Raw genomic sequence first — 27,316 nt, 5'->3', positions numbered from 1 at the left:
TTAATGTATATTAGTATGTAGATTTATGACTAACTTGCATAGTAGTTACTTCTTACTTATAACTGAAATTTTCCTTTTGCTACCCACTGAAATACACAGCATTAGCTCTCCCCACTTACTATTCAAAATGACCAGGAACAGAAATCTTGATTAGGGCAGGGGTAGGCAACCTCGGCTCTTTTATGACTCATGGACTTCAACTCCCAGAATTCAGCATAACCCACTCAGGAATTCTGGGAGTTGAAGTCCATGATTCATAAAAGAGCCAAGGTTGCCTACCCCTGGGCTAGGACTAGACTGCATTTCAGAGAATGTATGCATCTGTCATTTGGAGATGGCTTCAAAGCTCTTGCTTTTAAATTTCAATGAATGTTTTTGGCTAGGGGGCCTTAAACCAGGGCTTTTCAACCAGTGGTACGGGTACCACCTGTGGTACATTGGCACCTGGCAGGTGGTACACCACCCTAGAAAAGTGGTAGCGGTGAGGGGAATGAGCTGAACCGGTGGCAGCACCGCACAAGCCTGAGCGAGAGATGGCTGGAGCTGCAGGGCTGTCAGGGCTCAGTGGAAGCACCAGGATCAGCACCAGGCTCCAGCTGGAGCTCAGTGCTGATCCTGGCACTTCTGCGGAGCCCAGAAGAAGTGCCGATCAGCTGGAATGTTGCAGCATCTCCAGGGTCTTGTGATTTACATTCAGATGCTTGGCAACTGATTCATATTTATGATGGTCACAGTGTCCCAGGGTCATGTGAAGTGACCAAAACCTGCTGCAACCACCCAGCATAGGGGGGGAATAAAAACCAAACACCTCCCCACCCCCACTGCCAATCCTCAATAGAAATGCTCAGAACAATGAAAACCTCGGACAGGAGGAAGAACGCTGCTGGGTGGGCAGGCAGGCATCTTGCTCGGCTTTGGCTTGGGGGGCACTTTTTTCAGTGCCATTGTAATTTCAAACAGTCACTAAGTGAACTTGTAAGTCGAGGACTACCTGTACTTCACTTTTTTCCTTTTTTTTTGTGGTCATCAAGTTTTTGACACCTTGCTAGGCGACTGGTGGTACTCGGATGTTGCCATATCCTAAAAGTGGTACAATGGGTGAAAAGGTTGAAAAGCCCTGCTATAGGGAATCATGTGATAATTAACCCAGGTCTCTAACAAAATTACTGATTAACAAAACTAAGTTGTAAAAGTTGCCCAGAAAGTGATAAGTGGTAAGTGACAATAACAAAATCCTTTAAAATCAGAGCAAACATAAGAATTAATTAAATACTTCAAATTGTAAATCCACACAAGCAAACACAAAACACAAACACAAAATAGATGACCCAGATTGGATCCTACACACAAGCAAACACAAAACTCAATTAACATAATGTAAACATAATTTTCACAGTTCAAAGGAAGAGATTCAATCCACATTGTTTGATTTAATCAATCTCTTCTCCGAGTCAACATGTATACAAACTCACATCCCTCAAGTACTACACACTAGAATCAACAAGCCCCTCAAACCCACACCAAGGACCAGTCTACCTATAAAACTACCTCTCTATACCCCATTTTCTCTGTAGCTATCCTCACAGGCAAACATCTTTGCTTTGGAGAATAAATAAATATTTATTCATTTGGGAATAAATATTTAATAATATTTGTCTGGATTTCATTTTGACTTGCTCCTGCACAAGCCTGGCTCAAGTTATAACCCCAAATTATTTTCTGACATTTTAAATCAAATCCAGACAAAATTTGTTCTATGATTTTGTAACAGCTTAAAACATACAGATTTAGTTTATTATCTTATTTTACACCATGAAAACATTTTTGCAATGTTACAAAATTAAGTCTTTTTCTTGAATCTTAAATTAAGCATGTGATGAAATGTATTTAAATATTTTACGTGGGTGGAAAATGCAAAAATAGAAAGCGAGACTTGCCATGTTGTAAACTACTGGCCAGTAAGGAAATAACTTTCTTCTTCTTTATTTCTTCTTGGTCCATACTTTCAGGAAATACAGATATTAAAATAGAAAATGTGTGATTATCCGGTTATATAATATTATTTATTTTTTAAAAAATACTTCTCATATTTGCAGTACAGTTATGACTGCTATAATGTTACAAGTTTTAAATTGATTCTTATTTTTAAATATTAGATGTCCTTGTGCCAAATACTATATTCTATCTATCTATCTAATTATTTTGTTTGACAGATACCATGTAACACAACTATATTTTAAAAATATGTAAACAAGGAATAGTGGGGACATGATGGAACAGAGATTTAATGACACTGGATGTACTGAGCAATTGCAACCACTCTGATAGTTCAAATCCAGCTCCCATCTCTTGTCCCTAGCTCCTGTGCACCTAGCATTTCGAAAGTATTGTTTGTGAGTAGATAGATAGGTACCGCCATTATTGGAAAATGCTGGCTGCATTCTGTGTGGGGAGCTGGAACCTACGCTGGATCTGCCCAGACGCGATCGGGCAGAGGATCGGTGGAAGAAAAGCCCTGGGATGAGGTGACTTCCTTGGAGAATGCTGGTATGAAACTAGTTCACCCCCTTGTGGTGTACTGGTGTAACAAACCGGTATGATAAATGGACTAGTGCAGGAATAGGCAACATTGGCTCTTTTATGACTTGTGGACTTCAACTCCCAGAATTCCTGAGCCAGCTGTGCTGAGGGAAAAGGCAGTTTCCAAGCTGAGCCATGCTGGCTCAGGAATTCTGGGAGTTGAAGTCCACAAGTCATAAAAGAGCCAAGGTTGCCTACCCCTGGACTATGACTGTAGGCTTCAGGATTCCTATGTGTGCTTAACATTGTAGCCTCCCTGGCCTAGTAAGCTATATGATGAATGAATGAATGAATGAATGAATGAATGTTGATTATTATAGGTGTATTATATTAAATAGTTGTACCTTGCTTTAAATTTGATTTCAAAAGATGATACTAAGTGTGTGATTGTAGCATCTGTCTGCCACTCTTAAAAGCAGCCACATCTTAAAAGATGCGATGATTGCCTGGGGCAGGGGTCGGCAACCTAAAAAAGAAAAAGAGCCACTGGGAACCGGTTCCATCACAAATTAAAAAAAGAGGGAGCCGCGTGCGTGTGTCCATGCACGCGCATGCGCAAAAAGGTTTTTTGAGCATGCGCGGACGCACACGGCTGCCATTTTTTTAAAAATGAGATGGAACCGGTTCCCAGTTGCCCGACGGCGACGGCCCGTCTGCAAAGCTGCCGCTTTCGGCAGCTTTGCAGACGGGCCGTGGCAGCTTCCTCAAAGAGCGGCGCCCCTGCCCATTCCGAGAGGTGCGCGCGCACCTCTCCGAACGACCGGAGGTGCGCGCGTACCTCCGCGCGAATGGGCAGCGGTGCCGCTCTTTGAGGAAGCTGCCGCGGCCCGTCTCAGCTTCCTCAAAAAGAGAGGCGCCCCTGCCCATTCCGAGAGGTGCGCGCGCACCTCTCCGAACGACCGGAATTGCGCGCGCACCTCCCCAAACCTTTGGGGAGGTGCGCGCGTACCTCCGTGCGAAGGGGCAGTGGCGCCGGTCTTTGAGGAAGCTGCCGAAAGCGGCAGCTTCCTCAAAGAGCGGCACCGCTGCCCCTTCGCGTGGAGGTACGCGCGCACCTCCCCAAAGGTTTGGGGAGGTGCGCGCGCAACTCCGGTCGTTCGGAGAGGTGCGCGCGCACCTCTCGGAATGGGCAGGGGCGCTGCTCTTTGAGGAAGCTGCCCCGGCCCGTCTGCTAAGCTGCCGCTTTCGGCAGCTTCACAGACGGGCCGCGGCAGCTTCCTGAAAGAGCGGCACCGCTGCCCCTTCGCGTGGAGGTACGCGCGCACCTCCCCAAAGGTTTGGGGAGGTGCGCGCGCAACTCCGGTCGTTCGGAGAGGTGCGCGCGCACCTCTCGGAATGGGCAGGGGCGCTCTGAAAAAGAGAACAAGTGGGGAGTAGGGAACAATAACTTTTTAATTTTCTTGGCATCTGCCACAAAAAAAAATACATCAAAAAAATCCTGCAAAATTGTACTTACTGTAGATCTACTGGATATGAAATAGCTTTTTCCAGTATCAGAAAGATTGGGGTTTTTTTTAATTGCAGTACAGGTAGTCCTTGAGTTACAACAGTACCTTAGTCAAACTCAAGACCAGAACCGCAGTGGTGATTGAGTAGTTACCTTCTTGCTTTTTCCTCAGTGGCAGCAGGGCTAGCAGAGGACAGCCAGCAGGAGTCTCTCCAACACTTGGAGCTGTGTGGCAGCGATGCCCACAGGGGTGGGCGGGCATGGCTAAAGTGCCCTCTGCCTGAGAGAGAGTGGCTGGCGATGGAAGGAAAGAGAATGCAGGGAAGGAGCTCAGATTGTGTGTTTCTTCAATTCTCACCAAAAATTTCCCCACAATTCACCTCCCAGATTTATCCCCAGAGACATGAGGAAACATGAGATGAGAGGCTCACACGTGCACCAGGCCCAGTCCAAAGCTAGTTAAGAAACCTGAACCAACCTCAAACAGGAATGAACTTGTAGGCAAAAAAAAAAAAAGATGCCAAACATCCGACTTGGACAAAATGGCATGAGAGAGAGATCTAAATAGCTTATGTTTTTTTCTTGGTTTTAAATTTGTTTTTTGCAAATTTATTTGAAATATTTGTTCATATCTGAAATGTTAATCCTGTTGGCCCCGTGTCTTAGACATAAAGCACTCCTGAACTAATATGATATATATATATATAGTCTTACATGCAACTGGCCCTTTGAGGTCAACCTAATGCTGATGTGGCCTTCAATGAAATTGAGGTTGGCATTCCTGATTTAGTGACTCTTCAAAGTTACAATGGCACTGAAAAAAGTGATTTATGACCGTTTTTTCACATTTACTACCATTGCAGCATCCTCATGATTACTTGATCAAAATTTGAACTCTTGGCAACTGACTCATAATTATGATGATTGTAATGCCCTGGGGTCATGTGATCACCTTTTGTGACTTTCTGACAAGGTCAGTGTAGAAACCAGATTCACATAACTATGTTATTATCTACAGTGGCTCACTTAACAACTGTGGCAAAAAAGTCATAAAATGCAGCAACTGCCTTCCTTATCAACATAAATTTTTGGCTCAGTTGTGGTTACAAGTCGAGTACTACCTGTATTTTTCCAATCTTTATTTTCAAAAACAAAGTTTCTAGCATTTTCTCACAAATGAAGGATCCATGGTTTTAAACCAATCAAGTGTTGGTCCATTGATTGCAACAGGAGCTGACTGAGCCAACAGGGACTGAGAGAGTGACTGGTCCCAAAGTCACCCTGCAATTTTTCATGCCTAGAGAATTTAGTCTCTTGGTTTCTAACCTGGTGCCTTAACTACCTGATCAAACTGGCTCTTTAATTTTTCAAGAACATATGCTAATTCTAACATAGATCCTACAACACTGAGCTTTGTAAATTTCACCATACATACATATGATAATTCATTTGATCTATAGATTATGATTGTGTATTTGAAAGAGCTGGATTGAAGCCAGTGCTGGAATTAGGAAATAAATAACTTAAATTTAAATTATTGAGTAAGTTGACAGAAAAGAAAAGAAAGCAGCAGATAATTTACTATATCACAATACATAAACTTTTGTGTTTACTGCTGTTGAAAAAACAATCCAAGCTCTTTTTTTTAAAGAAGCCATGCCAGTTGCCAAGGTAAAAAGCCAAATAATATTTGATTTCAAGGTTATACCTCTTGGATGGATAACATGAGGCCGAAAAGAGGACATGTCTTACAGGTAGTCCTCGACTTACAACTATTCACTTAGTCACTGTTTGAAGTTACAACAGCAGTAAAAAAATTAATTATGACTGGTTTTCATTCATAACCATTGTTGTATCCCTGTGGTCATGTGATCAAAATTCAGTGCTTGGCTACTGGCATGGATTTAGGACAGTTTAACTGCCTGGAGTCATGTGATCACCATTTGTAATCTTCCCAGCTGGCTTCTGACAAGTAAAATCAATGGGGGAAGCCCGATTCACTTAATTAGTGTGTGATTCACTTAACTGCAATGATTTGCTTAACAACTGTGGCAATAAAGGTTGTAAAATGAGGCACAACTCAATTACTGCCTCACGTAGCAGTAGAAATTTTGGGCACAATTATGGTCACAATTCAAGGACTAGTTGTACTTTTGATGGACATCTGGTATTCCTATTAATGCTTCAACTTTCATTCTGGGGTCAGTTTTTAATACGTTTGTATAATAACTAATAGACAATAATTGTATTGCAACTGCTATGAGGGGAGAGTGGGGTATGTTTTTATAAGCCACCCGGAATCACCTGTTAGTTGGGTGCCATATAAATTTATATAATAAATAAAATAAACCTTGGGACACTTATCCCCAAGTTGCAGTGATTTTGTTTAGATGGATATGATTTGTTATTTAACTGATGAATGCCAGCTGAAATTATATGTTCCAAGATCCAAGCCTCTTTGCTTTTGTAATTTTAACACTAATGGAGCACCCTCTAATGAGAATGTTGCTTGCTTGTTCTTGCTAAGTCTGCAGAGATAGATTGCAGGTGATCTGTTATCTGACAGAATTTAAATTCAGGAAGTTTGGACTTGTCAATTCCTGGCTGAAACGACCTAGAGCCCGTCCAAGACCAATGTTTCTCAACTTGGGCAACTTCGAAGATACATGAACTTCAACTCCCAGAATCCCTCACTAGCATTTGTTAATTGGAGAATTTTGGGAGTTGGAGTCCTCACATCTTAAAGTTAGCCAGGTTGAGAAATGTTGTCGTGGACAAAATGAGGGTTGCAGTTACACCGTATCCCCAGTCAGGCGACTAAAGCCGAAAGCGCGGCACCCGTAACCTGTGCCTCTCCCTGGGCTCCGGAGAAGCTTTGAAAGCCCTCTCCCCTCCCTTTTGGTCCCGCCGAAGAGGGAGGGGCCGCGAGTCGGCGCTTCCTCCTCGCCTTCCTTTCGTGTGAGTTTAAATGTAGCGCAGAAGTGCAGAGCAGAGGATCCCAAGAGGAGGAGGAGCGGAGTTGCTGCTTCCTCTTCAGCCACTGTTTGGACTGAACTTGAGGAGACGCGCCGAAAGGCCTCGGAGAGGACTGACGAGCGCGGCGTGGGCATGAGGCAAGGTGAGGGGCGGGTGCTATGAGGAGCTCGGAAGGGTCTGACCTGAGCGGGCGAGCGGGTCCCGAGAAGCGCCAAGCCGTGAGTGGGAGTGCGAGCGGGGAAAGACTGTTGTCGGCCCTACCTTAGTTCTCCAGGGTCCCTTTGGCTGAAGGAGGGTGGTTATTGCTCTACTTTTCTTTCTGCCCTCGCCTTAAACTCTCGCTCTCCAGGCCACCAGCTTCTGGGGGCTGGACCTTTTAGTAGAGCGTCTTCGGTTTGTTGGAACAGAAACGCTTCTTTGCACGAACGCTCAGAGACGGAACTTCGTGCCTTTACTGCTGGTACACAGAAAAACACTGGGCGTTGTTGGGTATAAATATTCCGTCCTTAAAACTTAATTCTCTTCCATTGACAATATTTACTAAGGAAAAGTCATAAAGGATTCTCGACTAGGACCTCGGGCACCACTTTCCTTAAAAATATGCGATCCTCCTCTACGGGGTAGAATAGTGTTTTGTTTTGTTTTTTAATAAAATAATGCGAGCACACTTGAGTTTTTTTCTCCCCCCAAGAACCTCTACTGGGCTTCGAAATCAAAATTATTTGCCATCCTGTGTTGAAAAACAGTCGATTAAAATCCCATTGAAGAGTCGTGAGAAGTGGCAGCAAATGTGAGTCAAGTTTAAATTTTTATTATGGTAAATATCAATGTTACTTAACCCATGCAAGCCAAAGTTCTTTTGGAATTTTTTCATAATTTTTAAAAGTGGGAAGGGATCCTGAGAGAAAACAGGTTTAAGAAACTTTGTACTGAACTGACTTCCAAAAAGTTCATGAGATCAGTTAGGATAATACTGAGATTGTGTTTTCCAATATGAGGCTCCAAGTATTTTTTTTTTATCAACTCTCATCGTAAACCAGGATTGGTGATTAAAGATTAATGTGTCTGGAAGACACAAAGTGGGGGAGCTTTGAATGAATACCAATCTCAGGAGGTGGTGTTTTTTATGTTTTCACCCTTTACATTGTAATAATGTGGCAGAATAGGTTCAGCTGTAATACCATAGGTGCTTTTTCTCATTCTGGAAAAGCACACTTGAACTTCTTTTAATGTGCCATGATAAGGAGCAGTGAAACTGGATAGGGCTGTTGAGTGCATTGCTAGTAAACAAAGGGAATGGAGAGAATTGGGGCAAAGGTTAAGCACATTTGATTTGTGCTTAGATTGTAAGCCGCCCTGAGTCTTCGGAGAAGGGCGGGATATAAATGGATTAAAAAATAAAAAAAATTATATGGCACATTCTTTAATTTGAGCATGTAGCAGACAAAAACCAGAATGTGCACATTCTTACTCTATAGTAATTGCAACTTACAAAATTTATAAAATAGTATTTTGTGCCCCAGCTGTGGCTATAATACAAGACCAATATGGTTAGATTATTTGATTAATGTATTTTTATGAATTGCAGCATGTTAAAGCTATTCTGGATAAAGGTAAATGCTTTAAAACAGGGGTGTCAAACTCACAATGTCACATGATGTGTCGTGACATATTGCAACTTTTTCCCTACTGCTGGAGCTGGGGTGGGCATGGTTTTGGCAAGATGTATCCAGCCCATGGGCCGGCAGTTTGACACCCCTGCTTTAAAACATAGTGTATGTATTTGACCAGGATGCAATGTTCTTAGAGGAATAATGCATTTATTCAGTAATTGCTCTTAGCATTTCTAGATAATTTTTCTGAATTTTTGGGTTATAGAAAATTATCCATGCTCTGAAACTTTGGCTTACAAAAACAATATTAAATTTGACATACATGCCAGGTTTGAAATTAGGAAGAAAATAAGAGAAAATGGACAGGGGGAATTTAGTAGTTTTAAACCAGGAAGACATAAAGCCTAACTTGGAGGATGCAGAGAATCTGAAATTGTATAATAGATAAGAGCAGGAATAGAACAAAAGTGGAAAGAGCAGTTATAGTAAGCCTTTGCAACTCATTAAAAAAAACAGTATAAATACTTAAAAGAACTATATTATAAAAAACATAGTTGCTAGCCAATTTTCTGTAGCAGTTTTTATAATATTTACAGTAACAGTAGATTGACAGTAAGAAAAATATTTTAAAATTATTTTAATATATGCAAAAATGAAGGGAAAAATGAATTCCAAAGACACTTGAAAATGCATTATCAAAAGACTAATTAAATTGTATCTTTATGTAAGTTTATACAAAAATAAGAAAAAATAGAAAAACAACAGCCTACACAGTTCAAATAGTTGAGTATTCTTCCAGTTAAGACTTTGATAAAATGCTTGTTTAAATATATTTTTGAACCATGGTTCTTATTAATCAAATACTATGCTATAAGGGACGCGATGGCTCAGTGGGTTAGGACGCTGAGCTTGTCGATCAGAAGGTCGGCAGTTTGGCGGGTCAAATCCTGAGTGCCGCATAACAGAGTGAGCGCCTGTTACTCGTCCCAGCTTCTGCCAACCTAGCAGTTCGAAAGCACGTAAAAATGCAAGTAGAAAAATAGGGACCACTATGGTGGGAAGGTAACAGCATTCCGTGCACCTTTGGCGTCTAGTCATGCCGGCCACATGACCACGGAGACGTCCTCGGACAAGCGCTGGCTCTTCGGCTTTGAAACGGAGATGAGCACCGGCCCCTAGAGTTGGAAAAGACTAGCACGCATGTGCGGGTGAACCTTTACCTTTACCTATGCTATTTTTAGACCTGATGAAATATGATCTCTCATACCTCAGAGATGTGACTTTGAACTTTTAACTATAACAGCAGGATTTTGATTTTTTTAAAAAAGCTGATTTGTTAACTTGCAAAAGAGGAAAGTTGTATAGTCTTCTAACATGTTAAAGAATTGTAAGGAGTATTGTCTGTTTTCTGGAAGCTAATTCTAGATGTAGATGTCTGATCCTACATAACACTCTTAATGATGATTGATTATGATGATTATGTGTAATCAAATAATTTTTTACTCCACAGTTAGATTTTTCCCCCCAAGATGATATATCCCTTATCTGTTTTTCCAAGTCTACCAATAATGCATTCATTGCCACTGTAACCGAGTCCATATTAAACACTAATAGAAGTAAAGCAAATTTTAATTATTGTATAAAAAAGCTGAACAAGTGGAGGAACTCTATATATATTTAAGTAACAGAATAATCAGAATTGGTTAAACTATGTTTCCCTGGATATGAAAGCCATGTAAACAGAAACTAATTTTTCTTCCTGTTTTGCTGTCATAATAAATATACAAGATGTAAAGACTAAAAGATAAGCAATTTGCATTAATACAAATGTCAAAATGAAAAATATTACTTGCTATAGATCAACATAATGGAAAACCAGTTAACTGATTCATCTGAAGAACGTACGTTTCAGTATCAGAATTCCTTGCCTTCACTGCCTGTTCCTCCTCTTGATGAATCCCTAACGAAATATCTTGATGCAGGTATGTACATTATGATGCTTTCATTGACTTGAAGATTGCTTTTGATTCTATCTCTAGAGTATGGCTGGGGAGGAAACTAGCAATCTTTTCTATTGATCAGTGTTTATTGTGACGGATAATAATATATGAGAACACCTTCATGTTTCTTTAGCTGTACCATCATAAGAAATCCCACTGCTTAATTCCTGTATTGAAGGGTATCAGGAATGTATTCTTGCGCAATTTTTATTTAATTTGTATATAGACTCTGCAGTTAAAAACTATTGAAAAGTGAGTTTCAGCCTATGTTAGATAACAATTCCATCTCCATTCTTTTTATGATAATTTTTTTTATTTATTTAGATTTTAAGTCCTGTTTTAATATTTTAATATTTTTGTAAGTAACTCAAGAAAGTGAACATTCCTAACCCTCTCTCCTCCTCCTATTTTCCCCACAACAGCAGCCCTGTGAAGTGTGTGTGAGAGAGAGAGTGACTAAGCCCAAAGTCACGCAGCTGTTTTTCACGCCTAAGGAGGAACTAGAACTCATAATCTCCTGGTTTCTATCCTGGGGCTTTAACCATTACATCAAATAGCCCTGAATAAAGACTTTTTGTCATAGTCTAAGATTTGCAGTGGCGAAGTCTGTGAATCCTTGCAACATATTGTTATAAGAAACTGAAAATTATTTTAAACCTAAGGTGGTTTTAATTTCTAACTGTTGTAGCAATTGTAAATGGAAAATTAATGGGCTAAAATTTTAGTTTTACCAAACACAATTTTGTTCCAGCTGTTGCTAAAATCTGTTAATCTGTGCCCCTATAAAGACATGTATGCTTTATAAGCAATCCTCTCCAAATTTCCAATAATTCTTCTCTGTGTTCTGTAATATGTGCCTAACACATTCTTTCATTTGGAACTTGGCCTTATATCTGTAGAGTCCTGTATGGGAATTTGCCAATTGAAATGCTAGATAAAATAGGATTTCTGGGGCAGGTTTTCATTTCAGTTTTAGAAAGCAAACATTCATTTGTTAACGAGCTAACTGATATACATGTTCAGGATACAATGTTTATCTTACAAACCAGTTAAAGAAAAAGCTACAAAAGGCAAATATGATGACTCAGCAGTTAAAGATGCTGAGTTGTCAGTTAAAAAGCTGACAGCTTGGTTCAAGACATGAGCATTACACGATGGGTGAGCTCCTATTATTTGTCCCAGCTCCTGCCTACCTAGCAGTTTGAAAGCATGCAAATGCAAGTAAGTAATAGGTGCCACTTTGGTGGGAAGGTAACAGCATTCTGTGCACTTTTGACGTATATTCATGCTGGCCACTTGACCATGGAAACGTCTTCAGACAATGCTGGCTCCCTTGGTTAAGAAACAGAGATAAGCACCATCCCCTAGAGCAGGGGTGTCAAACTCGCAACGTCACATGATGTGTGGCAACATATCACAACTTTTTCTCCATTGCTGGCAATGGGATTGGCGTGGTTTCAGCATGACGCATCTGGCCCGCGGGCCAGCAGTTTGACACCCCTGCCCTAGAGGCAGATACAACTGGACAGGGGAAACCTTTACCTTTATGACAATAGCTATTTCTGTTTGAGAGCTAGAAATAAATTTCAAATGATATGTGATTTTTAGAAGTTTTGTTTGTTTATTTGAAACTTGTTTTATAATAAAGGTGAAGCCTTAATGCTGCTTGAAGTAAAGAAGTGAATGTGTTTAAAAGATATTTTCAACCGTTTATATTGTGCAGTGAAACCTTTCCTAAATCAAGAAGAGTATCAAAGAACTCGGGACATAGTCAGAAGATTTGAGAATGGGATTGGAAAGGAACTGCATAAAAAATTACTTAAAAGAGCTACATTGAAGAGAAATTGGGTATGTTTTTAAAGAAAGCCATTTTTCCCAGTCACTGTGTATAATAATAAGAATATATTGGCAGTGTTCACACATTGCATAATGTGGGCTTGTGGGTTTGGCTTAACATGTTGTGTCATGTGTAAGCAATGCTTTATTATAATATGTTAATCCAGCCATTGTAGTTATTGTAATATTTCAGCAAGTCTTGTTCGAGTAGAATCTAGTTTCGGTTCTAGTCCCTATGATACTGAATGTCAGAGTAAAAATAATAATAGCAGAAACTAATTCAATAGCAAACATTGCTTTTCTAAATAGCCAATCTCACTAGAAATATTTTCTCTTTGAATAGATCTGAAATTATTTTTAAGTTTTATTTTTCTGTAGTGTAGGGTGAAGAGTTGCTGATTGAACATCATATATGTAATATTTCTTTGTTGTGCCAAATGCTTTCTGTTGTGCTTTTAATGTCAGCCATGGAATAGAACCTGAACTTAACAAATAACTATGTTAAGGATTTATTTTGCTGTTAATTGCTTTTTCAGTTGGAAGAATGGTGGCTGAATGCGATCTATCTTGAAACTCGTTTATCAACACAAATCTATCATAATTTTGGAGGACCAGGCTCTTTTCTTGAACATTATTGGCCAATTAAAGAAGGGACTCAGATAGAAAGAGGATGCATAGGTGTTTGGCACATCTTGAAATTCTGGGAACAAATGAGAAAGTAAGAAATATAAAATCACAATGTAGTAATTATAGCTATGGTTATTTGTCATGTTATTATGAGATCTTGCTAACATAATTTATAAGTTTAGAGTTTATTTTTTAACATATATAAAATTACACCATTGGAACTCTTAACAGGGGAAAAAAAATCCAAGCACATTACTGTCTTCTTTCAAATTATAGCTTCTGGAATAAGTGCCACTGCTTGTAGTAAAGCATAAGCATAACAGCCTGAGAGAATAGTGTGCATTTCTATAGTGCTTTTAAAAGGATAAATAGTTATGATTTGAGTGCCTTGTTTATGTCACATTATATGGAAAGACATCATAGGGCCTAGGCCTTCAGAATATATAGTATTGAAACATATTAAAATAAAGCGTTTGCTTAGATCAGAGGTTCCCAACCAGGGTGCGAGACGATACTCCAAGGGGTGCGAAAACTTGAGTTTAGAAATTTCAAAATCATACTGCATATGCACAATTTGTTGCCGTTATTTTGAACTTTTGTAATGGGTGTGAGAATATATCAAGTGTTCTAGGGGTAAGGGACATAGAAAAGACTGGGACCCAGCTTCCGGTTTGCTATTGCGGTCGCTGGAAGGCAAGCTCCATCTTCCGCATTCGGTTTTGCTCTGCTGGGGAATCCTGGAAAGGGTCAAGACTTGCCTTGTAGGGGTGACAAGCAAGGAGGGGACCCCCGCTTGATCGCAGGAGGACGATAGCCCTTCCTCTTGATCCGGGGCAGCCCTCCAAACCGGCGGACAAAAGACTGGCCATAGAAATATGGCTCGTCACTAGGCTACAGACAACTGAAGTCAAACTTACCACCAGGCACTTCTAAAGCAGTGTGGAAGAGACTGGGTGAGATCTGAACCTCTCTTCAATCCTAAGTATTTTCTTCTCCTGTAAAAGCTGCCCAAAGTATCTCCCTGTGAGGAGAGAAGGAAGGGAACTTCTATCCCACCCTGTAAGAGTAGTGGCGACTGACTATCCAGGGGAGTTAAAACACTGAAAGAATAACCTTAATTTAACTGGATTTATATGCTTCTAATATTTGGGGACCAAAGGATTTCTTACCTTTACTGAAGATTAGTTTTTATTTACAAAAAAGGAATAAAATTAGAAAAAGGATTATAAAAAATTTGGATTTAAAAAACCTCAAACGGCATTGGTGACAACTTGTGGCCAAGTTTGATATTACAACTTCTTATTGTCTAAAGGAGAATTGACTTGAAGCCCAGACTACAGATAAGACTTTTTCAACCTTGACAAATATCAGCTATGAGAAGCTCAACTGTATTCTATACTCAGTTATAAAATTATTTTCATTCTCTGACTTAAAGCTCTCAATTTAACACACTATTAAGAGAATGTGGATGAAGACTAGGAACAGATTCTTTTTATGTTGAAAGCAATACATGAAAACATTCTTTCAGCTTGTGATGAAATAAGACGCTACAAAAAAGAACAAGATGTCAGCTTAGATATACAAACACAAATTTGGACTACAATTAAAGAATCGGAACATAAGAAGTGGAAGAAGAAACTTCAGGAGCAAGAAGAACAACAGACCAAAGGGAAGACAACCATATCAGGACAACTATGGGGATCTGGAATAATAGAGAGATGATTCGCTAGCCCTTCCAAAAAAAAATGGTGACTGGATGGTCTCTTTTATTTCAAATAATATATATAGCAACAGAGGAGATCTATTTGATGACTTAAAAGAATGGACATAGAAGGTGAGCTGGCAAAGGAAGAAATCCAGAATTAGGTTGAAGAAAATTGGGGTTTTGATTTATTAGAGAGGATTTTATTTTGCTAATTAAAATAGAATATACTCAAATAGACAAGATGTGTATTTTGAATACTAGATTTTGTTATGAATTGAGATAAAAACTTGGAAGTATAAATATTAAAAGTTAAATTTGAATATTGTGGGAAATTAAAAATTGGGGAAAACAAATATATAGGATATTGATTGTCTATAAAGACTGAATATAAAAGTAAGATATGTATAAGCTAAAAATTTATTGATAAATGTAATAAACATGTTTTTACTCAGTTGATATAATAAGAACTGTATTAGCTTAAATATGAAACAGTAGATATTAAAGGAAAAAGGAAATATTTGATGTTGAAATAGGGGAAATTTTGGTCATTAAATTTAAGACATTTGGAAATTAATTGAAAAGAAGGATGTTATACTGTATTATTAACTAGATGTATGATGGTGGGAAATAAACTTTGATATGAATTGTGATAAAGGAAATTGGTTACCTAAAACTTGGAAATTATAAATATCAAATGTTAAATTTAAATATTGATGGGAAACTAAAAATTGGGAAAAACTAATTACAGGACATTGATTGTCTATAAAGATTGAATGTTAAAGTAACTAGGATATCTGTAAGCTAAAAATTTATTGATAAATGTAACAATGCTATTTTTACTTAATTGATATAATAAGAAATGTATTAGTTCAAATATTGGACAGTAGATATTAAGGGAAAAAGAGAGGAAATATTTGATGTGGTAGCTTGAGATTTGTACTAAAGATTTTTATATGTTATTGAATTATTGATTAACCCAGCCACCATGTTGCTTTTTAAATACTTAAATGTAAAAATAGAAAATTAATAAAATATTACAAAAAAAGTGGGAACTGCTGGCTTAGATCTTGGTTATAAATTTATGCCTATCCATGCAGCTTTAATAACTTATATATTAATTATCTTACAGGGAAAAGATGGCTGTACATAGATCTGGTAATAAGCCCCTGGACATGGATCAGTTTCGAATGCTTTTTTGCACTTGCAAGGTGCCAGGCATTATTCAAGATTCCATTACTAATTATTTCAAAACAGGTAAATGATATATCTTTATGAATCAAAGAAAGTGGCCACAATGTTCTGTATATAATGTTTATCCCATATATATGGATGATCAACAGGTATATTTAGTTTGCAGTCTAAACCACATACCTGGGAGTAAAACCTAGTAGAGCTTAGAAACCTTAGAAGCAATAGCAACAGCATTTAGGCTTGTATACTACTCCATAACTTACAGTAGGCACTGTAAACAAATATAAAATAAGAGTTCATTGGAAATAATTACTCTCATTACAGTATAGAAGAGTACAGTTTGGTCCAAGATTTAGTGCGTAGTATGAATATCTGGAGACAGACAAATAGTCTGATTCCTTTTAGTAAGATAGCTGATGTGAAAAATACTAAAAGGACTGAAGAATTTTTCATTCTTCAATAAAAATGCATAATATTTGTGGGATAATATTTGTGAGTCACTAGGCAAGCTGCTTTTACACATTTTCCTCTAATCTGTAATGTGGCACAAAAGCGTATTGGCTTAATTTGTTCTGTCCCATTCAAGTTGCTATGGAGAGCATTTTTATATGATGATCTTGCTAGCACTCTTTGTAGCACTCTTGTCACTCCATTTCCACAGTGGCTACTTTTCAGTTGAGTGGTGAGTGCCTAGAGTTTTTAACAAGAAGAAGCAGTTACTTGATTTCATGCCATAGATATTAGCTTCCAGAATTGTTGATGGACATGATTGCAACTGGCCATATATATAATCACCAGCACCATGGCAACTAGTGCCTCTAACACTATAGTGAAGAGGTTCAAGCAATGAATAAACAATGAGTCTTTAACATAATAATGGGGCCCTCCAGAAAATTAAAAATAATATAAGAGCGTGTCCCTTTGTCAATAGAAGCAGTGGACAAACTATACTGCTACATTTCTATGCAGAAAATTAGTCTTAATTTTACTTAAGTCCTTAAAGGTGTATTTGAAACTTCTTTCACTAGGATTGAAGGAAACTCATCTAGTGCAGAAAGTGTATTAATCCAAATGTTTAGCCAACAAGAAAACTTCAAAAATGATTAGAAAAGGAAGTATGCAGTGTACTAAAGGTGCTGACCAGGGTTTGAGCATAATGGTTATTGTCTCATAGAGCTCTAAACCCACCAGAGACTGCTGACTTATGATCTCCTCGCTGTCTAGAGCGCTTGTGGATGATCTCAAGGCCTTTCCTTGTGCAGAGGGGAATTACTTAGAGCCAGCCTGCTTACTGGCTCTCCGCTCTGCTATGGTTGTTGGCTCCACAGTTTGACATTTCTTCCCAGAAGCCCCTGGTCATATGTTTTCAAAGAGGTCTAGTGCTTCAATCATGTATTAATAAGGAGTCCATATAAAGCCTGTCTTGCACTTCAGAAAGCGCCAGTCAGTTGTTACATAGGCAGTTCTGTGAAGAAGCCAGGTACCATGTTAGTTCAACTTCACAAAGCAAAAAAGCAATGGAAGACAGTGCTGAGTGACTGAAGGGCAGGTGCTATGTATACTGCAGCCAATAGGAGCTGGGTGTAAATTGAGTGTGCAGCAAAACGTATATTGGAATAAGATGGGAATACCACTTTATATCAGAATAGCTAAATACAAAGTTAGCCTAAGTTATGGCGTAGGGATAAAAGACATAATTACATGGATAATTCCTCAAATGATTGTTAACAAGGCATCTCCCACTAGGAAGATGTAGATAAGCACTGAGAAAGATATCTTTACTTACTTTACTTTACTTTTATTAAATTTGTATACTGCCCTTCTCCCGAAGGACTCAGGGCGGTTAACAGGCCATGTAGGTTAACTGGTGCGCGCACACACATACACCTACCTGCAATTATTAGAATCTCAGTTGGCACAGTACTTCTTAGAGCTTTGTTTCAAGACTCATCCCTCTTTATGCTGTTATTATATCTATTGCTATTATTATAACTATGCTATTATTTGTTATTTTTATATCTGCTGAAATTTTTCAGAGTGTGCTACATTGCTGTATGGATTAATATTCTTAGTACTCCATGTTCTAAACCACTTTCTGTGTTTCATCCAAAGTTCACAAATTTAATATGAATTCAGATCTGTCATTTTGTAATTTGTAATAAATATGCCATGAAAAATTAACAGAGATCACTTATAAGATGACCCTGTATTGATAAATCCAGGGCTTTTTTCTCATAGAACGCTCAGAACGGAGTTCCGGCACCTTTTTTGGATGGAACCTTGTAGGGTAGGCAAGGCAGGTTGTATGACATGTGTGAGTTCCGTCACCTTTTTGTTTTACAAAAAAAGCACTGGATAAATCTATCCTTACATTGATGTCAAGCAAACAGACAACCATTTGTCTGAAATGGTATAGGGTTTCTTGCCTGAGCAGTGGGTTGGACTACATGACTGCCAACATTGTTATTATTATTGTTATTGTTGTCATTATTATATAATCATAATACTACATTATGTAATTATTATAGATATTGCAGGTTAAGAGACGAAAGTTTGTAAGATAGTCATCTTTATAAATATGCTCCTTTATGTTGCCCTTGAAAAAATAAGTTTGCTTTAACTTAATTACTAAAAGATGTTGCATCAACTATTGATGTGGAAATTGTGCATCAGTGAAAAAACAATGGTCAGCTGTTTTGCCTCTTTTTTAAACCTTCATGGATCTTCTAAACCAGGGGTGTCAAACTCGCTATGTCACGTGATGTGTTGTGACGTATTGCGACTTTTTTTCCATTGCCGGCAATGGGGTAGGCACGGTTTCATCATGACATATCCAGCCCACAAGCCAGCAGTTTGACACCCCTATTCTAAACTATTACATAGTAACTGTACAGTTATTTTAGAGAATTGTTGATGTCATCTGGAGGCTTATCTGAGTCGTCAGGATCACCTGAGTAGTGCAAATAGGTGGAACTATTTGGAACTGTTGAAAGGACTGTGTTGTAGACTGGAGATAGAGGATGTCGGATCCCTCCCCCTCTGTTGAGGACTGTAATTTTTTTGAACAGAGAGGACTGCTGGTTTGAAACAGGGGTCAATGAGGCCATCTATGTCAAAACTGAACAGCCCTCTCTCAACAGAGGGGGAGGGATACGACATCATCTATCTTCAGTCTACAACAGAGTCCTTTTAACAGTTCCAAGAAGGTTCCCCACCCATTTGCACTACTCGGATGACTCTGACAACACAGATAAGCCTCCAACTGGCATCATGGTGTTGCTAAAAGAATGCAAATGATCAGCTGTCTGCAAGGAGTATAAATCCTTCCATTCCCCACCATCCAGTCAGAGCTGAAGAAGCTTCTTGGATGAGAAGCGAAATGTCTTCAAAGAGAAAAAAAGAAAGTCCAGTTGCCTCTTGAAAAAGCACCTTTGGGGCCACACTTTATGACAATCAGAAATGCTTTATGGACTGTCCCAGTACACAACCGGTCTTAAATTGAGGATTACCTGTAACAGTGTTTTATATGCTTGCAGATAATTACTATCTTGCTAAAAGGTGAAGATATAGCTCATTTGAGATAAATCGGAAGTCTCCAGTATGCTGGCCTACATGGCTAATAACAGCAAAAGGTTATTGTGTGTGTCTCATCATCCTAGGAAGCATTTCATAAAGATTATACAAATGTCCATATTAATGAATTAAACTTTTTCTTTCAGAGAATGAAGGTGAATGTCCATCTCATTTGATAGTGTTGTGTCAAGGCAGAATTTTTGAATTCAATAGTTTACATGATGGTCATATTCTGAGCCCACCAGAGCTTTTTAGGTATGATTAGAATACCTTCTAAAAACAACCTATACAAATTTGACATTAATTATAATTATACTGATATTCCAAATATGCTCTATAGAAAGAAGTAGTCAATGAAGATTGAGGGAATTTAAGAGTTTTTGTATAAAACCTAAGAGGGAGATGCTGCATATTCAGCTTTGAATTAATATTTATCAGATGTTATTTTAAATTGCTTCTATGTATACTTAAGTATAGTATATAGTATACTTAAGTATAGTATGAATATATATATTCATTTTGTGGTGAATACAGATTGCATTCTTACTAAATGACTGTAATTCACAGTGTTTTCTTTTTAGGTTTTCTTATCTTAATCTTATATGTACGACTTCTGATATTTAATAAATAACTTACAGAAACTGTGAATGTTTAGTTTAGTTAATAAAGACCTGGAAACTTGGTATATTTTCAGTCTTCATTACTTGAAATGCTGATTTAACAAAAAAACCCAAAAAAGATTTGTCTTGCATGATAGTTTGCATTGGAAATGCTAAGTATTTTTTACTTATATTATTTGCAGACAACTTTCCTACATTAAGAAGAAATGTGAGAACGAACCTGAAGGGCCAGGATTGGCTGCCTTAACATCTGAAGACAGAATCTCATGGGCAAAGGTGTGGATTTTTTAAAAGAGACATTTGGTGCAGATTGATATGTTTTATTTTAATAATTGTTTTTTTTTCCTTTTAGACACGGGATTATCTTATTAGACTTCATCCAAAGAACCTCTCTCTGTTGGAAACAATACAGAGTAGCTTATTTGTAATATGTCTAGATGATTCAAAGCCTCAAGCTACACCTGAAGATTATACAGAGGTATTTAAAGAGTTAAAGTCCACGCCAGCCTTACTAGTCTGCTCAGTTTTAAACATGGGTAGGATTGCAGTTTTGTATTAGGCTTGTATTGGTAATTTACTAAGAGCAGCATAATAAATATGGGTGAAGCTTGAGCAGTTTGGGCGATAGATTTTGGAAGTTTTGAAAATTAAAATATGTGTCTACAAAGTTTGTTTATTCATTTTCCTCTTGGGAATTTTCTAAAGTACTCCCCCTCTCAAAAAAAAAAGCCTCAGTATTCTAAATGGTCTTCTTTGGCAGTAAGAGGGTACTGTTGGCTGCTAGGCTGCGATGTCGCACTTCTGGTTGGTATCTATAGATAGCAATTTTAAAAGTGATGATCAAATTGAAGATGCTATAGGAGATAGTATTGGAGGTGAAGAACCCTATGGTAGATGGAGATCTTGCTGTCACAATTCAACCTGCAGTGATGTCAAGACATGAAAAGTAGGGTATCCCAGTGAGCATTTTTCAGTCTTTGAATGGCAAATGTGACAATTTTTTCTTTCAAAACTAATTATGCTAATTCTTGATTTAGATAACCAGATTGGCACTCGCAGGGAACCCAACATTACGGTGGGGAGACAAATCCTATAACTTCATTGTCTTCTCAAATGGTTGTTTTGCAAGCAACTGTGATGTGAGTTTGTACTTTTTGCATTTCTCATTTTTTTCTCTTGCGTTTATATAAAAACATTACAACCATTCTTAAGAAATATCTGCTTGTTTTAATGTAGCAATAAATGTATTTATAATCTATAAATCACATCTTAAAAAGAATTTGTTCATTTTGCTTCTGTGCTACAGTTTCAGTTATTACATGAGAAATATCATTGGCATAACAAAAATTATGAGCAATCCTTCTGAAAAAGACCATTGAAAACAGATAGGCGACATGTGACATGCTACTGGATTACAATTCCTAACAGCCCCACTCAGTTTGACCAACAATTATTATAGATTATCTATGGTTGTAATAGAAAAAAAAATGATGTCGATCATTTATTGCTCCATGGAGTAATGTTTATTTTATACATATCTTCCAGCATGCTCCTTTTGACGCCATGGTTTTAGTGACCTCCACTTCTTACGTTGATTCTAAGATTGTTGAAACAGAAGGGAAATGGAAGGTATGCTGTCAATTGTAGTTCCATCCTTTTCCAGTTGATAAAACCTCCGTCCTGTGTCAGATAAGTTGAATGGTTCTCTCCTTGTTTCATACAAAACAGGGATCGGACAAAGTACGCAATATCCCTTGGCCAGAGGAGCTTGTGTTTAATTTGGATCAGAAGGTGCTAAATGGTATTGCTCGTGCAAAGGAGCAATATTACAAACAGGTATCTATATAAATTTTTGGAAGTCATATATTTGTGCTTGATGTTAGTACATTCCCTTTGTTTCCATTATGTGACGTGAATGAGGATGAAGCAAAAGAGAAATCTTTTTATGCACAGCTGGTGATTTGTTAATTTGGCTTGCCATCTACCTGCACTGCAGCCCAGATCCATCCTGAGAGATTTTGTATCATTCCCTCAAATATAGGACACAGAGGCAGAACTATACTTTTTTCATACTTCCAGGTAATAAGTATGATTTAGAATAACAGTTTGCATTGTTATAAGCCAGAGGTTTCTATCAATAGTATGGTAGTAATCATCACTCAGAATTTCTAAAGACTTGATTCTCAAATCTTTGCTAGATGTTATCAGTTCTGTGTCATTCAAAATATAAATTTTCCCTCCATTGGTTCTCTGAAATTTCATTATTTTTCTCTTCTCAGATATCTGACTTAGAGCTTGTGAATTATGCTTTTACAACTTTTGGGAAAGCACTGATTAGGAATTACCACCTTCATCCTGATACATTTGTTCAGATTGCCCTCCAATTAACTTATTACAGATGTCATGGACAGTAAGAATACTTTTTAAACATGTATTTCTTTTGTTAATTTTATTAAATACATATGGAGTATAATTTATGGAGCCTTTTTGCAAGTTTACAAATAGATGAAAATTATTTTCTCATCTGTATGCACTTTACATATTCTTTAGAATTATCAAATAAATACCTTTTATACATTTCTTCCTTTCTCCTTTATTTTTAATTTTTTTGCCAGCAATACAGACTTAATCCAAATATCTAATTTGTTCATTTCTTATCTTTTTGCTATTCCAACATGCACTGTTCTTCATGTTTGTATCCGTTTATCTAAGACTGTTTGTATTTTATTATATCATCAATTTTCTTTTTTAAACAAACAAAGGTACCATGTGAAGGCCAGATAAAGTAAATCATTTTTTTTAAGTAAGATTCAAAAAGTAGAGTGGAACTACTTGGTTTCACATACTTTTTTGTTAAAAAAATTGCTGTATCAACAAACAACTGGGCTTTTAAATTTCTATCCTTTGAGCAGTTAAAACAGTTAAGTGATAGACCTACTATTCGTTTTCTAGCCCTGGTTGCTGTTATGAAACTGCAACAACTAGACAATTTTATCATGGCCGGACAGAAACTATGAGACCATGCACCACTGAAGCAATTGAATGGTGTAAATCCATGCTAGACCCTACAGTCACTGTGAGTGTTGTAGTTAAAGAGACTTTAAAAATTTGTGACCTTATTTTGTATTTAGTACTAAGATCTATATAACCCCCGCCCCCAAAAAATGCTTTACTCATGTATTTAATAGAAGGTCAAAATCTAGTGGAGATAAGTGCCATCTTACCTTAATAATGATAGATCATTTCATCAGCTGAATTCATAGTTCTCAGCCTGGGAGAAAGTTCAGATACTAAAGGAATCATGTTCAGTATGACATAAAGCTTGCAGTACATCCCTCTTGAAATAAGAAATAATCTCATCCTCGTGGATATTTTAATTCCTCTTTAAAGCACAGTTATGTTTTACCATGTTGTTTTTGTTAACTAGATTTTTTTACTCGGATGAGATAATGTATTTGCATTAAATCTTTTGATTCATGTTGATTGTGCATGTTATTTACATTATACTTGGCAAAAAGTAGCTGCTTCCCCTTTCATGGTTTTAGATATGTAAAACACAATTTTAGATATATATTTGGGACATGATCACATTACATACTTCTAGATCATCCTTCACATTTCAAGAGCAGCTTTCCCTAATCTCACGTGGGGCTTCAATTCCTATCTTCTATGGCAAACAAAGGGAAGAGAGTCGGATAGGTAATAATTGAAGCATAGGAGTCAAATGGCAGCTGATTCATCCTGGCCCTTTTCCCTACTGTCTTTTGTTCTTTTCTGAAGAAATGTTTAGATATAAGCAATTTGGGTGGAATAATTTTGTTTTTCTTGTGTTCTGCAGCAAGGCCAAAGAAAACACCTTATGTTAAAGGCATTTGCAAGACATAATAAACTGATGAAAGAGTGTGAGAATGGAAGAGGTACATTTTTTTAATCTCGCAGAAGCAAAGAGATACATCCTACAATATCAAAATACCAAACTGATCTTTTACGTAATAGGAGAGAAATTTTTAAATCTACCCCTTGAGAGTAATAGTATTGTTTAGTTTTAATTATATTGAAATGACAAATAAAAGGGGTTTTTTTCAATCCAACCACCTCCTCTAAAAGTATTGCCATATGTAAGTCTTGATCTAGAAGTAATTCTGCATCCTGGCATTAATATCTTTTTTCTTCATAAGCTGTGATTTGTTTTCTTACCTTACCTTAAGTAGGATCATAGAGCTAATATACAGTGTGAGCTCTCAATTGGCATCATTTTCCACCCAGCAAAATTCTCAAACCATCCTTTATACTATTCTGAGATGTTCAACAGGCTGAATGGAATAAACTCTGTCCAAGTCATTGAATATTTTGTCATTATTAATTAATTTTATATTTATCAAACAGGCTTTGATCGCCATCTCTTAGGCCTCCAACTCCTGGCCAGAGAGCACAGCCTTCCAATGCCAGAACTCTTCTTAGATCCTGCTTTCACTAGAAGGTATTGAAAAATATTAAATTTAGACTTATCTTTGGAAATAAATCATTTTATACCAACAGAACATAAGGTTTTACAAGTTGTCCACAGCAACAATTGGTACAAACAAGTATGTCATTAAGTGAAGCATTTGCTAAATGCTGATCTTATGATCTTACTTCAGCATTCCTGTCTTCATAGACCGGACATGTCAAACACAAGGCCCGGGGGCCAAATCCGGCCTGCGAAGTGGTTTCATGTGGCCCGCGAAGCCATCCTGGAAACAGTGAGGGAACGGCCCCCACTGCCTTGGCCCTGGCCCAGAGACCCTCCTTCTGCCAGAGACCCTCAGATCTGTCCCACTCCTGCCCAGGCCCCCATAGGCACCCTTGATGCAAACGATGTAGAGCTGGCCACGCCCACCCAGTAGGCCATACGCACTCTAGCCACGCCCACCCAGGCCATACCCACCCGGCCCCCTGAGGGTAACCGCAATGCTGATGCGGCCCTCAATGAAATTGAGTTTGACACCCCTGTCATAGACAAAGATTGTTACCATTGTTACTATGAACAGTTGCTAAATGATGTAATCACTGAAAGTGACAACCCATATTGGAGTTGAAAAGATAAATAGATAAGTAATTGTTTGCTGATGGGACGAATGTTCATTGCTCCAGCAGCTTCCAGGGATTAAGGAACTGCTCTTCTTTTAAACTATTGTTGTGGAATAAGCAATTCAGTATTTCCATTAACAAGAGTGTTTCAGAAATCTTTATAATATCAGTTTGAGCACTGAACCCCATTCATTTATTTCAGTGAAGTTCTCTAATCTTAGCAGGGAAAGCAATTATATTTATTCACTCTGCTCCTGGTCTTATTTTTTATATGCCTTCTTGTTTTGTCCTTTAAATTTGCAGTGGGGGAGGTGGAAATTTTGTTCTTTCAACTAGCCTGGTAGGATACACAAGAATTGCAGGAGCTGTTGTTCCAATGGTAAAGCACGGTTATGGCATTATCTACAGAATTAGAGATGACAGGTAACAATACCATTAACATTATTCCAAATAAAAATTGAACCCTGTTTTCCTTTGTGTCAGTGTGGGAGAGACAACTATTGTATTATTTCACTAATGAAAACTTGACTTCACAGCTACACTTGTAGGTACTCTTAACTTTCTTCCGTGTAGTTCTAAATATGATTCTTTCTCCTGAAATATTTTATCAATTCTGTCAATGATGTGATCTACTCTTGTTTATGGCTTCATGTAACTCACTAACCTAAACTGGTGATTCTCTTGTATGAATGTAGCAGGATGATTAATTCACTGGTTAATTATGCTATTATGAATTCAGACAGTAGGGTTAACTCCATAAACCATATTTCATATGAACAGACCCATATTTTAGTTTAAAAATTCAGCTTCCTAACTAGGTTTATACATTCCATAGTGATAATTTCTTGTCTTTTTCTTTATGTCTGCTGCTTATATTAAGAATAATATGCTGGGCAATATTTTAGGAGTATAATAGGATAGCTAAACTTTCTGTGAAAAACAGGTAAGACAAAGTACTTCACTCTACAACATTTCAGAGCTTTTTTTAATCTCATTTGAAGGTAGTTTTTTTCTTCACGTTGTTGAATGTGAAACACATCTTGGAAGAGATTCTTTCATTCCAATTTTATAGCATAAATCCACCTGCCCGTGATTTGGATGTATAGTAATTGTATCCTGTAACATTGTGATTATTTAGGTGCCCAGTATTTTATATATAACCAACTGAAATGCTATGCTGATTTTTTAAAAAATGGCATTTATCTAAACAGTTGTGTTCTATTTTTCCTCTGGTAGGATCGTTGTTGCCTGTAGTGCTTGGAAGTCATGTCCAGACACAGATGCTGAAAATTTTTGTAAGGAATTGTTCCAGATTTTTCAAGACATGATAAAATTGATGGCCACAGCCCAGATGTAGAAAAAGTATTGGAGTTACAGTGCCATTTTTTTTTTACAATACCACATCTACTGAAAATATGAATATTAAATCCTTACTTAAAAGGAATGATTGAAGTGGACATGGTATTTGAGTTAAATATAAGCCAGGCATAAGTAATGCAAATTTCTATTACAGTAACAATGCAATTTTCTTTGAATAATCTGCAGCAGCAATGCAAAATATTAGAACTATGCAATGATAAACTAAATTTCTAAAATGATTTTTCTATAGAAAAAAGTTAAATTATGTAATCTTACTAGCAATAAAGAATGCAAAATCATATTCAAATGAATTCAATTCATTAAGTTCCTTTTTAAGTACACTAGACTGGGGAAGCATGCTTTGATTTACTACAGTGGAAATCTGTATTTTGAGCAACCATTGCATGTTTTCTTTCTATATGAAATGCATATCATGGTTTTTTTCTTGCCTTCAAAAGTAATCAAGGAGAGTATTAGAATGCTTATGAATTTATTTCAGGTAACATGGGGCTGTTGTCTTGTTTTATACAGTGGGATTGTTTAAATGCAGGTTTTCTCTATAAACTGGAAGAAGCGATCATTAAAGATACTGTATTTTCTTGCCATTTCAATGTATATCTCAGGATAACATGAATTCTTTGAATCAAATGAAAATGCAATTTATTCTTGAAATAAAGACATTCCAAAGAGCAAAAATGTGAACATTATTCATCTAAGCT

The 27,316-nt window shown here is 37.5% G+C and overlaps 1 protein-coding gene across 3 annotated transcripts in view; it reads left to right on the top strand.

The window, feature by feature from the left end:
* The first annotated feature begins 7,009 nt into the window (after positions 1-7,009).
* CROT (carnitine O-octanoyltransferase) overlaps positions 7,010-27,316 on the top strand; it is a 30,339-nt gene continuing 10,032 nt past the window's right edge. The window contains exons 1-18 of one of the 3 annotated variants that reach the window (XM_083376397.1): positions 7,010-7,145; positions 7,695-7,793; positions 10,475-10,598; positions 12,340-12,464; positions 12,989-13,170; positions 15,914-16,038; positions 19,695-19,803; positions 20,351-20,444; positions 20,521-20,646; positions 21,206-21,307; positions 21,714-21,797; positions 21,897-22,004; positions 22,448-22,578; positions 23,121-23,244; positions 24,007-24,085; positions 24,555-24,648; positions 25,542-25,661; positions 26,475-27,297. In XM_083376397.1, coding sequence (XP_083232523.1) covers positions 10,484-10,598; positions 12,340-12,464; positions 12,989-13,170; positions 15,914-16,038; positions 19,695-19,803; positions 20,351-20,444; positions 20,521-20,646; positions 21,206-21,307; positions 21,714-21,797; positions 21,897-22,004; positions 22,448-22,578; positions 23,121-23,244; positions 24,007-24,085; positions 24,555-24,648; positions 25,542-25,661; positions 26,475-26,595 — 1,839 coding nt within the window. In that variant the 5' untranslated portion in view covers positions 7,010-7,145; positions 7,695-7,793; positions 10,475-10,483 and the 3' untranslated portion in view covers positions 26,596-27,297. Of the gene's footprint in view, positions 7,146-7,694; positions 7,794-9,800; positions 9,825-10,474; positions 10,599-12,339; positions 12,465-12,988; positions 13,171-15,913; positions 16,039-19,694; positions 19,804-20,350; positions 20,445-20,520; positions 20,647-21,205; positions 21,308-21,713; positions 21,798-21,896; positions 22,005-22,447; positions 22,579-23,120; positions 23,245-24,006; positions 24,086-24,554; positions 24,649-25,541; positions 25,662-26,474; positions 27,298-27,316 lie in introns of those variants that run through there. The other 2 variants (XM_083376396.1, XM_083376398.1) reach the window with 2 other exon arrangements.

This window comes from Vipera ursinii, assembly GCF_947247035.1.
Source record: "Vipera ursinii genome assembly, chromosome: Z".
NCBI classification, from domain to species: domain Eukaryota; kingdom Metazoa; phylum Chordata; class Lepidosauria; order Squamata; family Viperidae; genus Vipera; species Vipera ursinii.
This window is presented reverse-complemented; position numbering and strand designations above follow the sequence as displayed.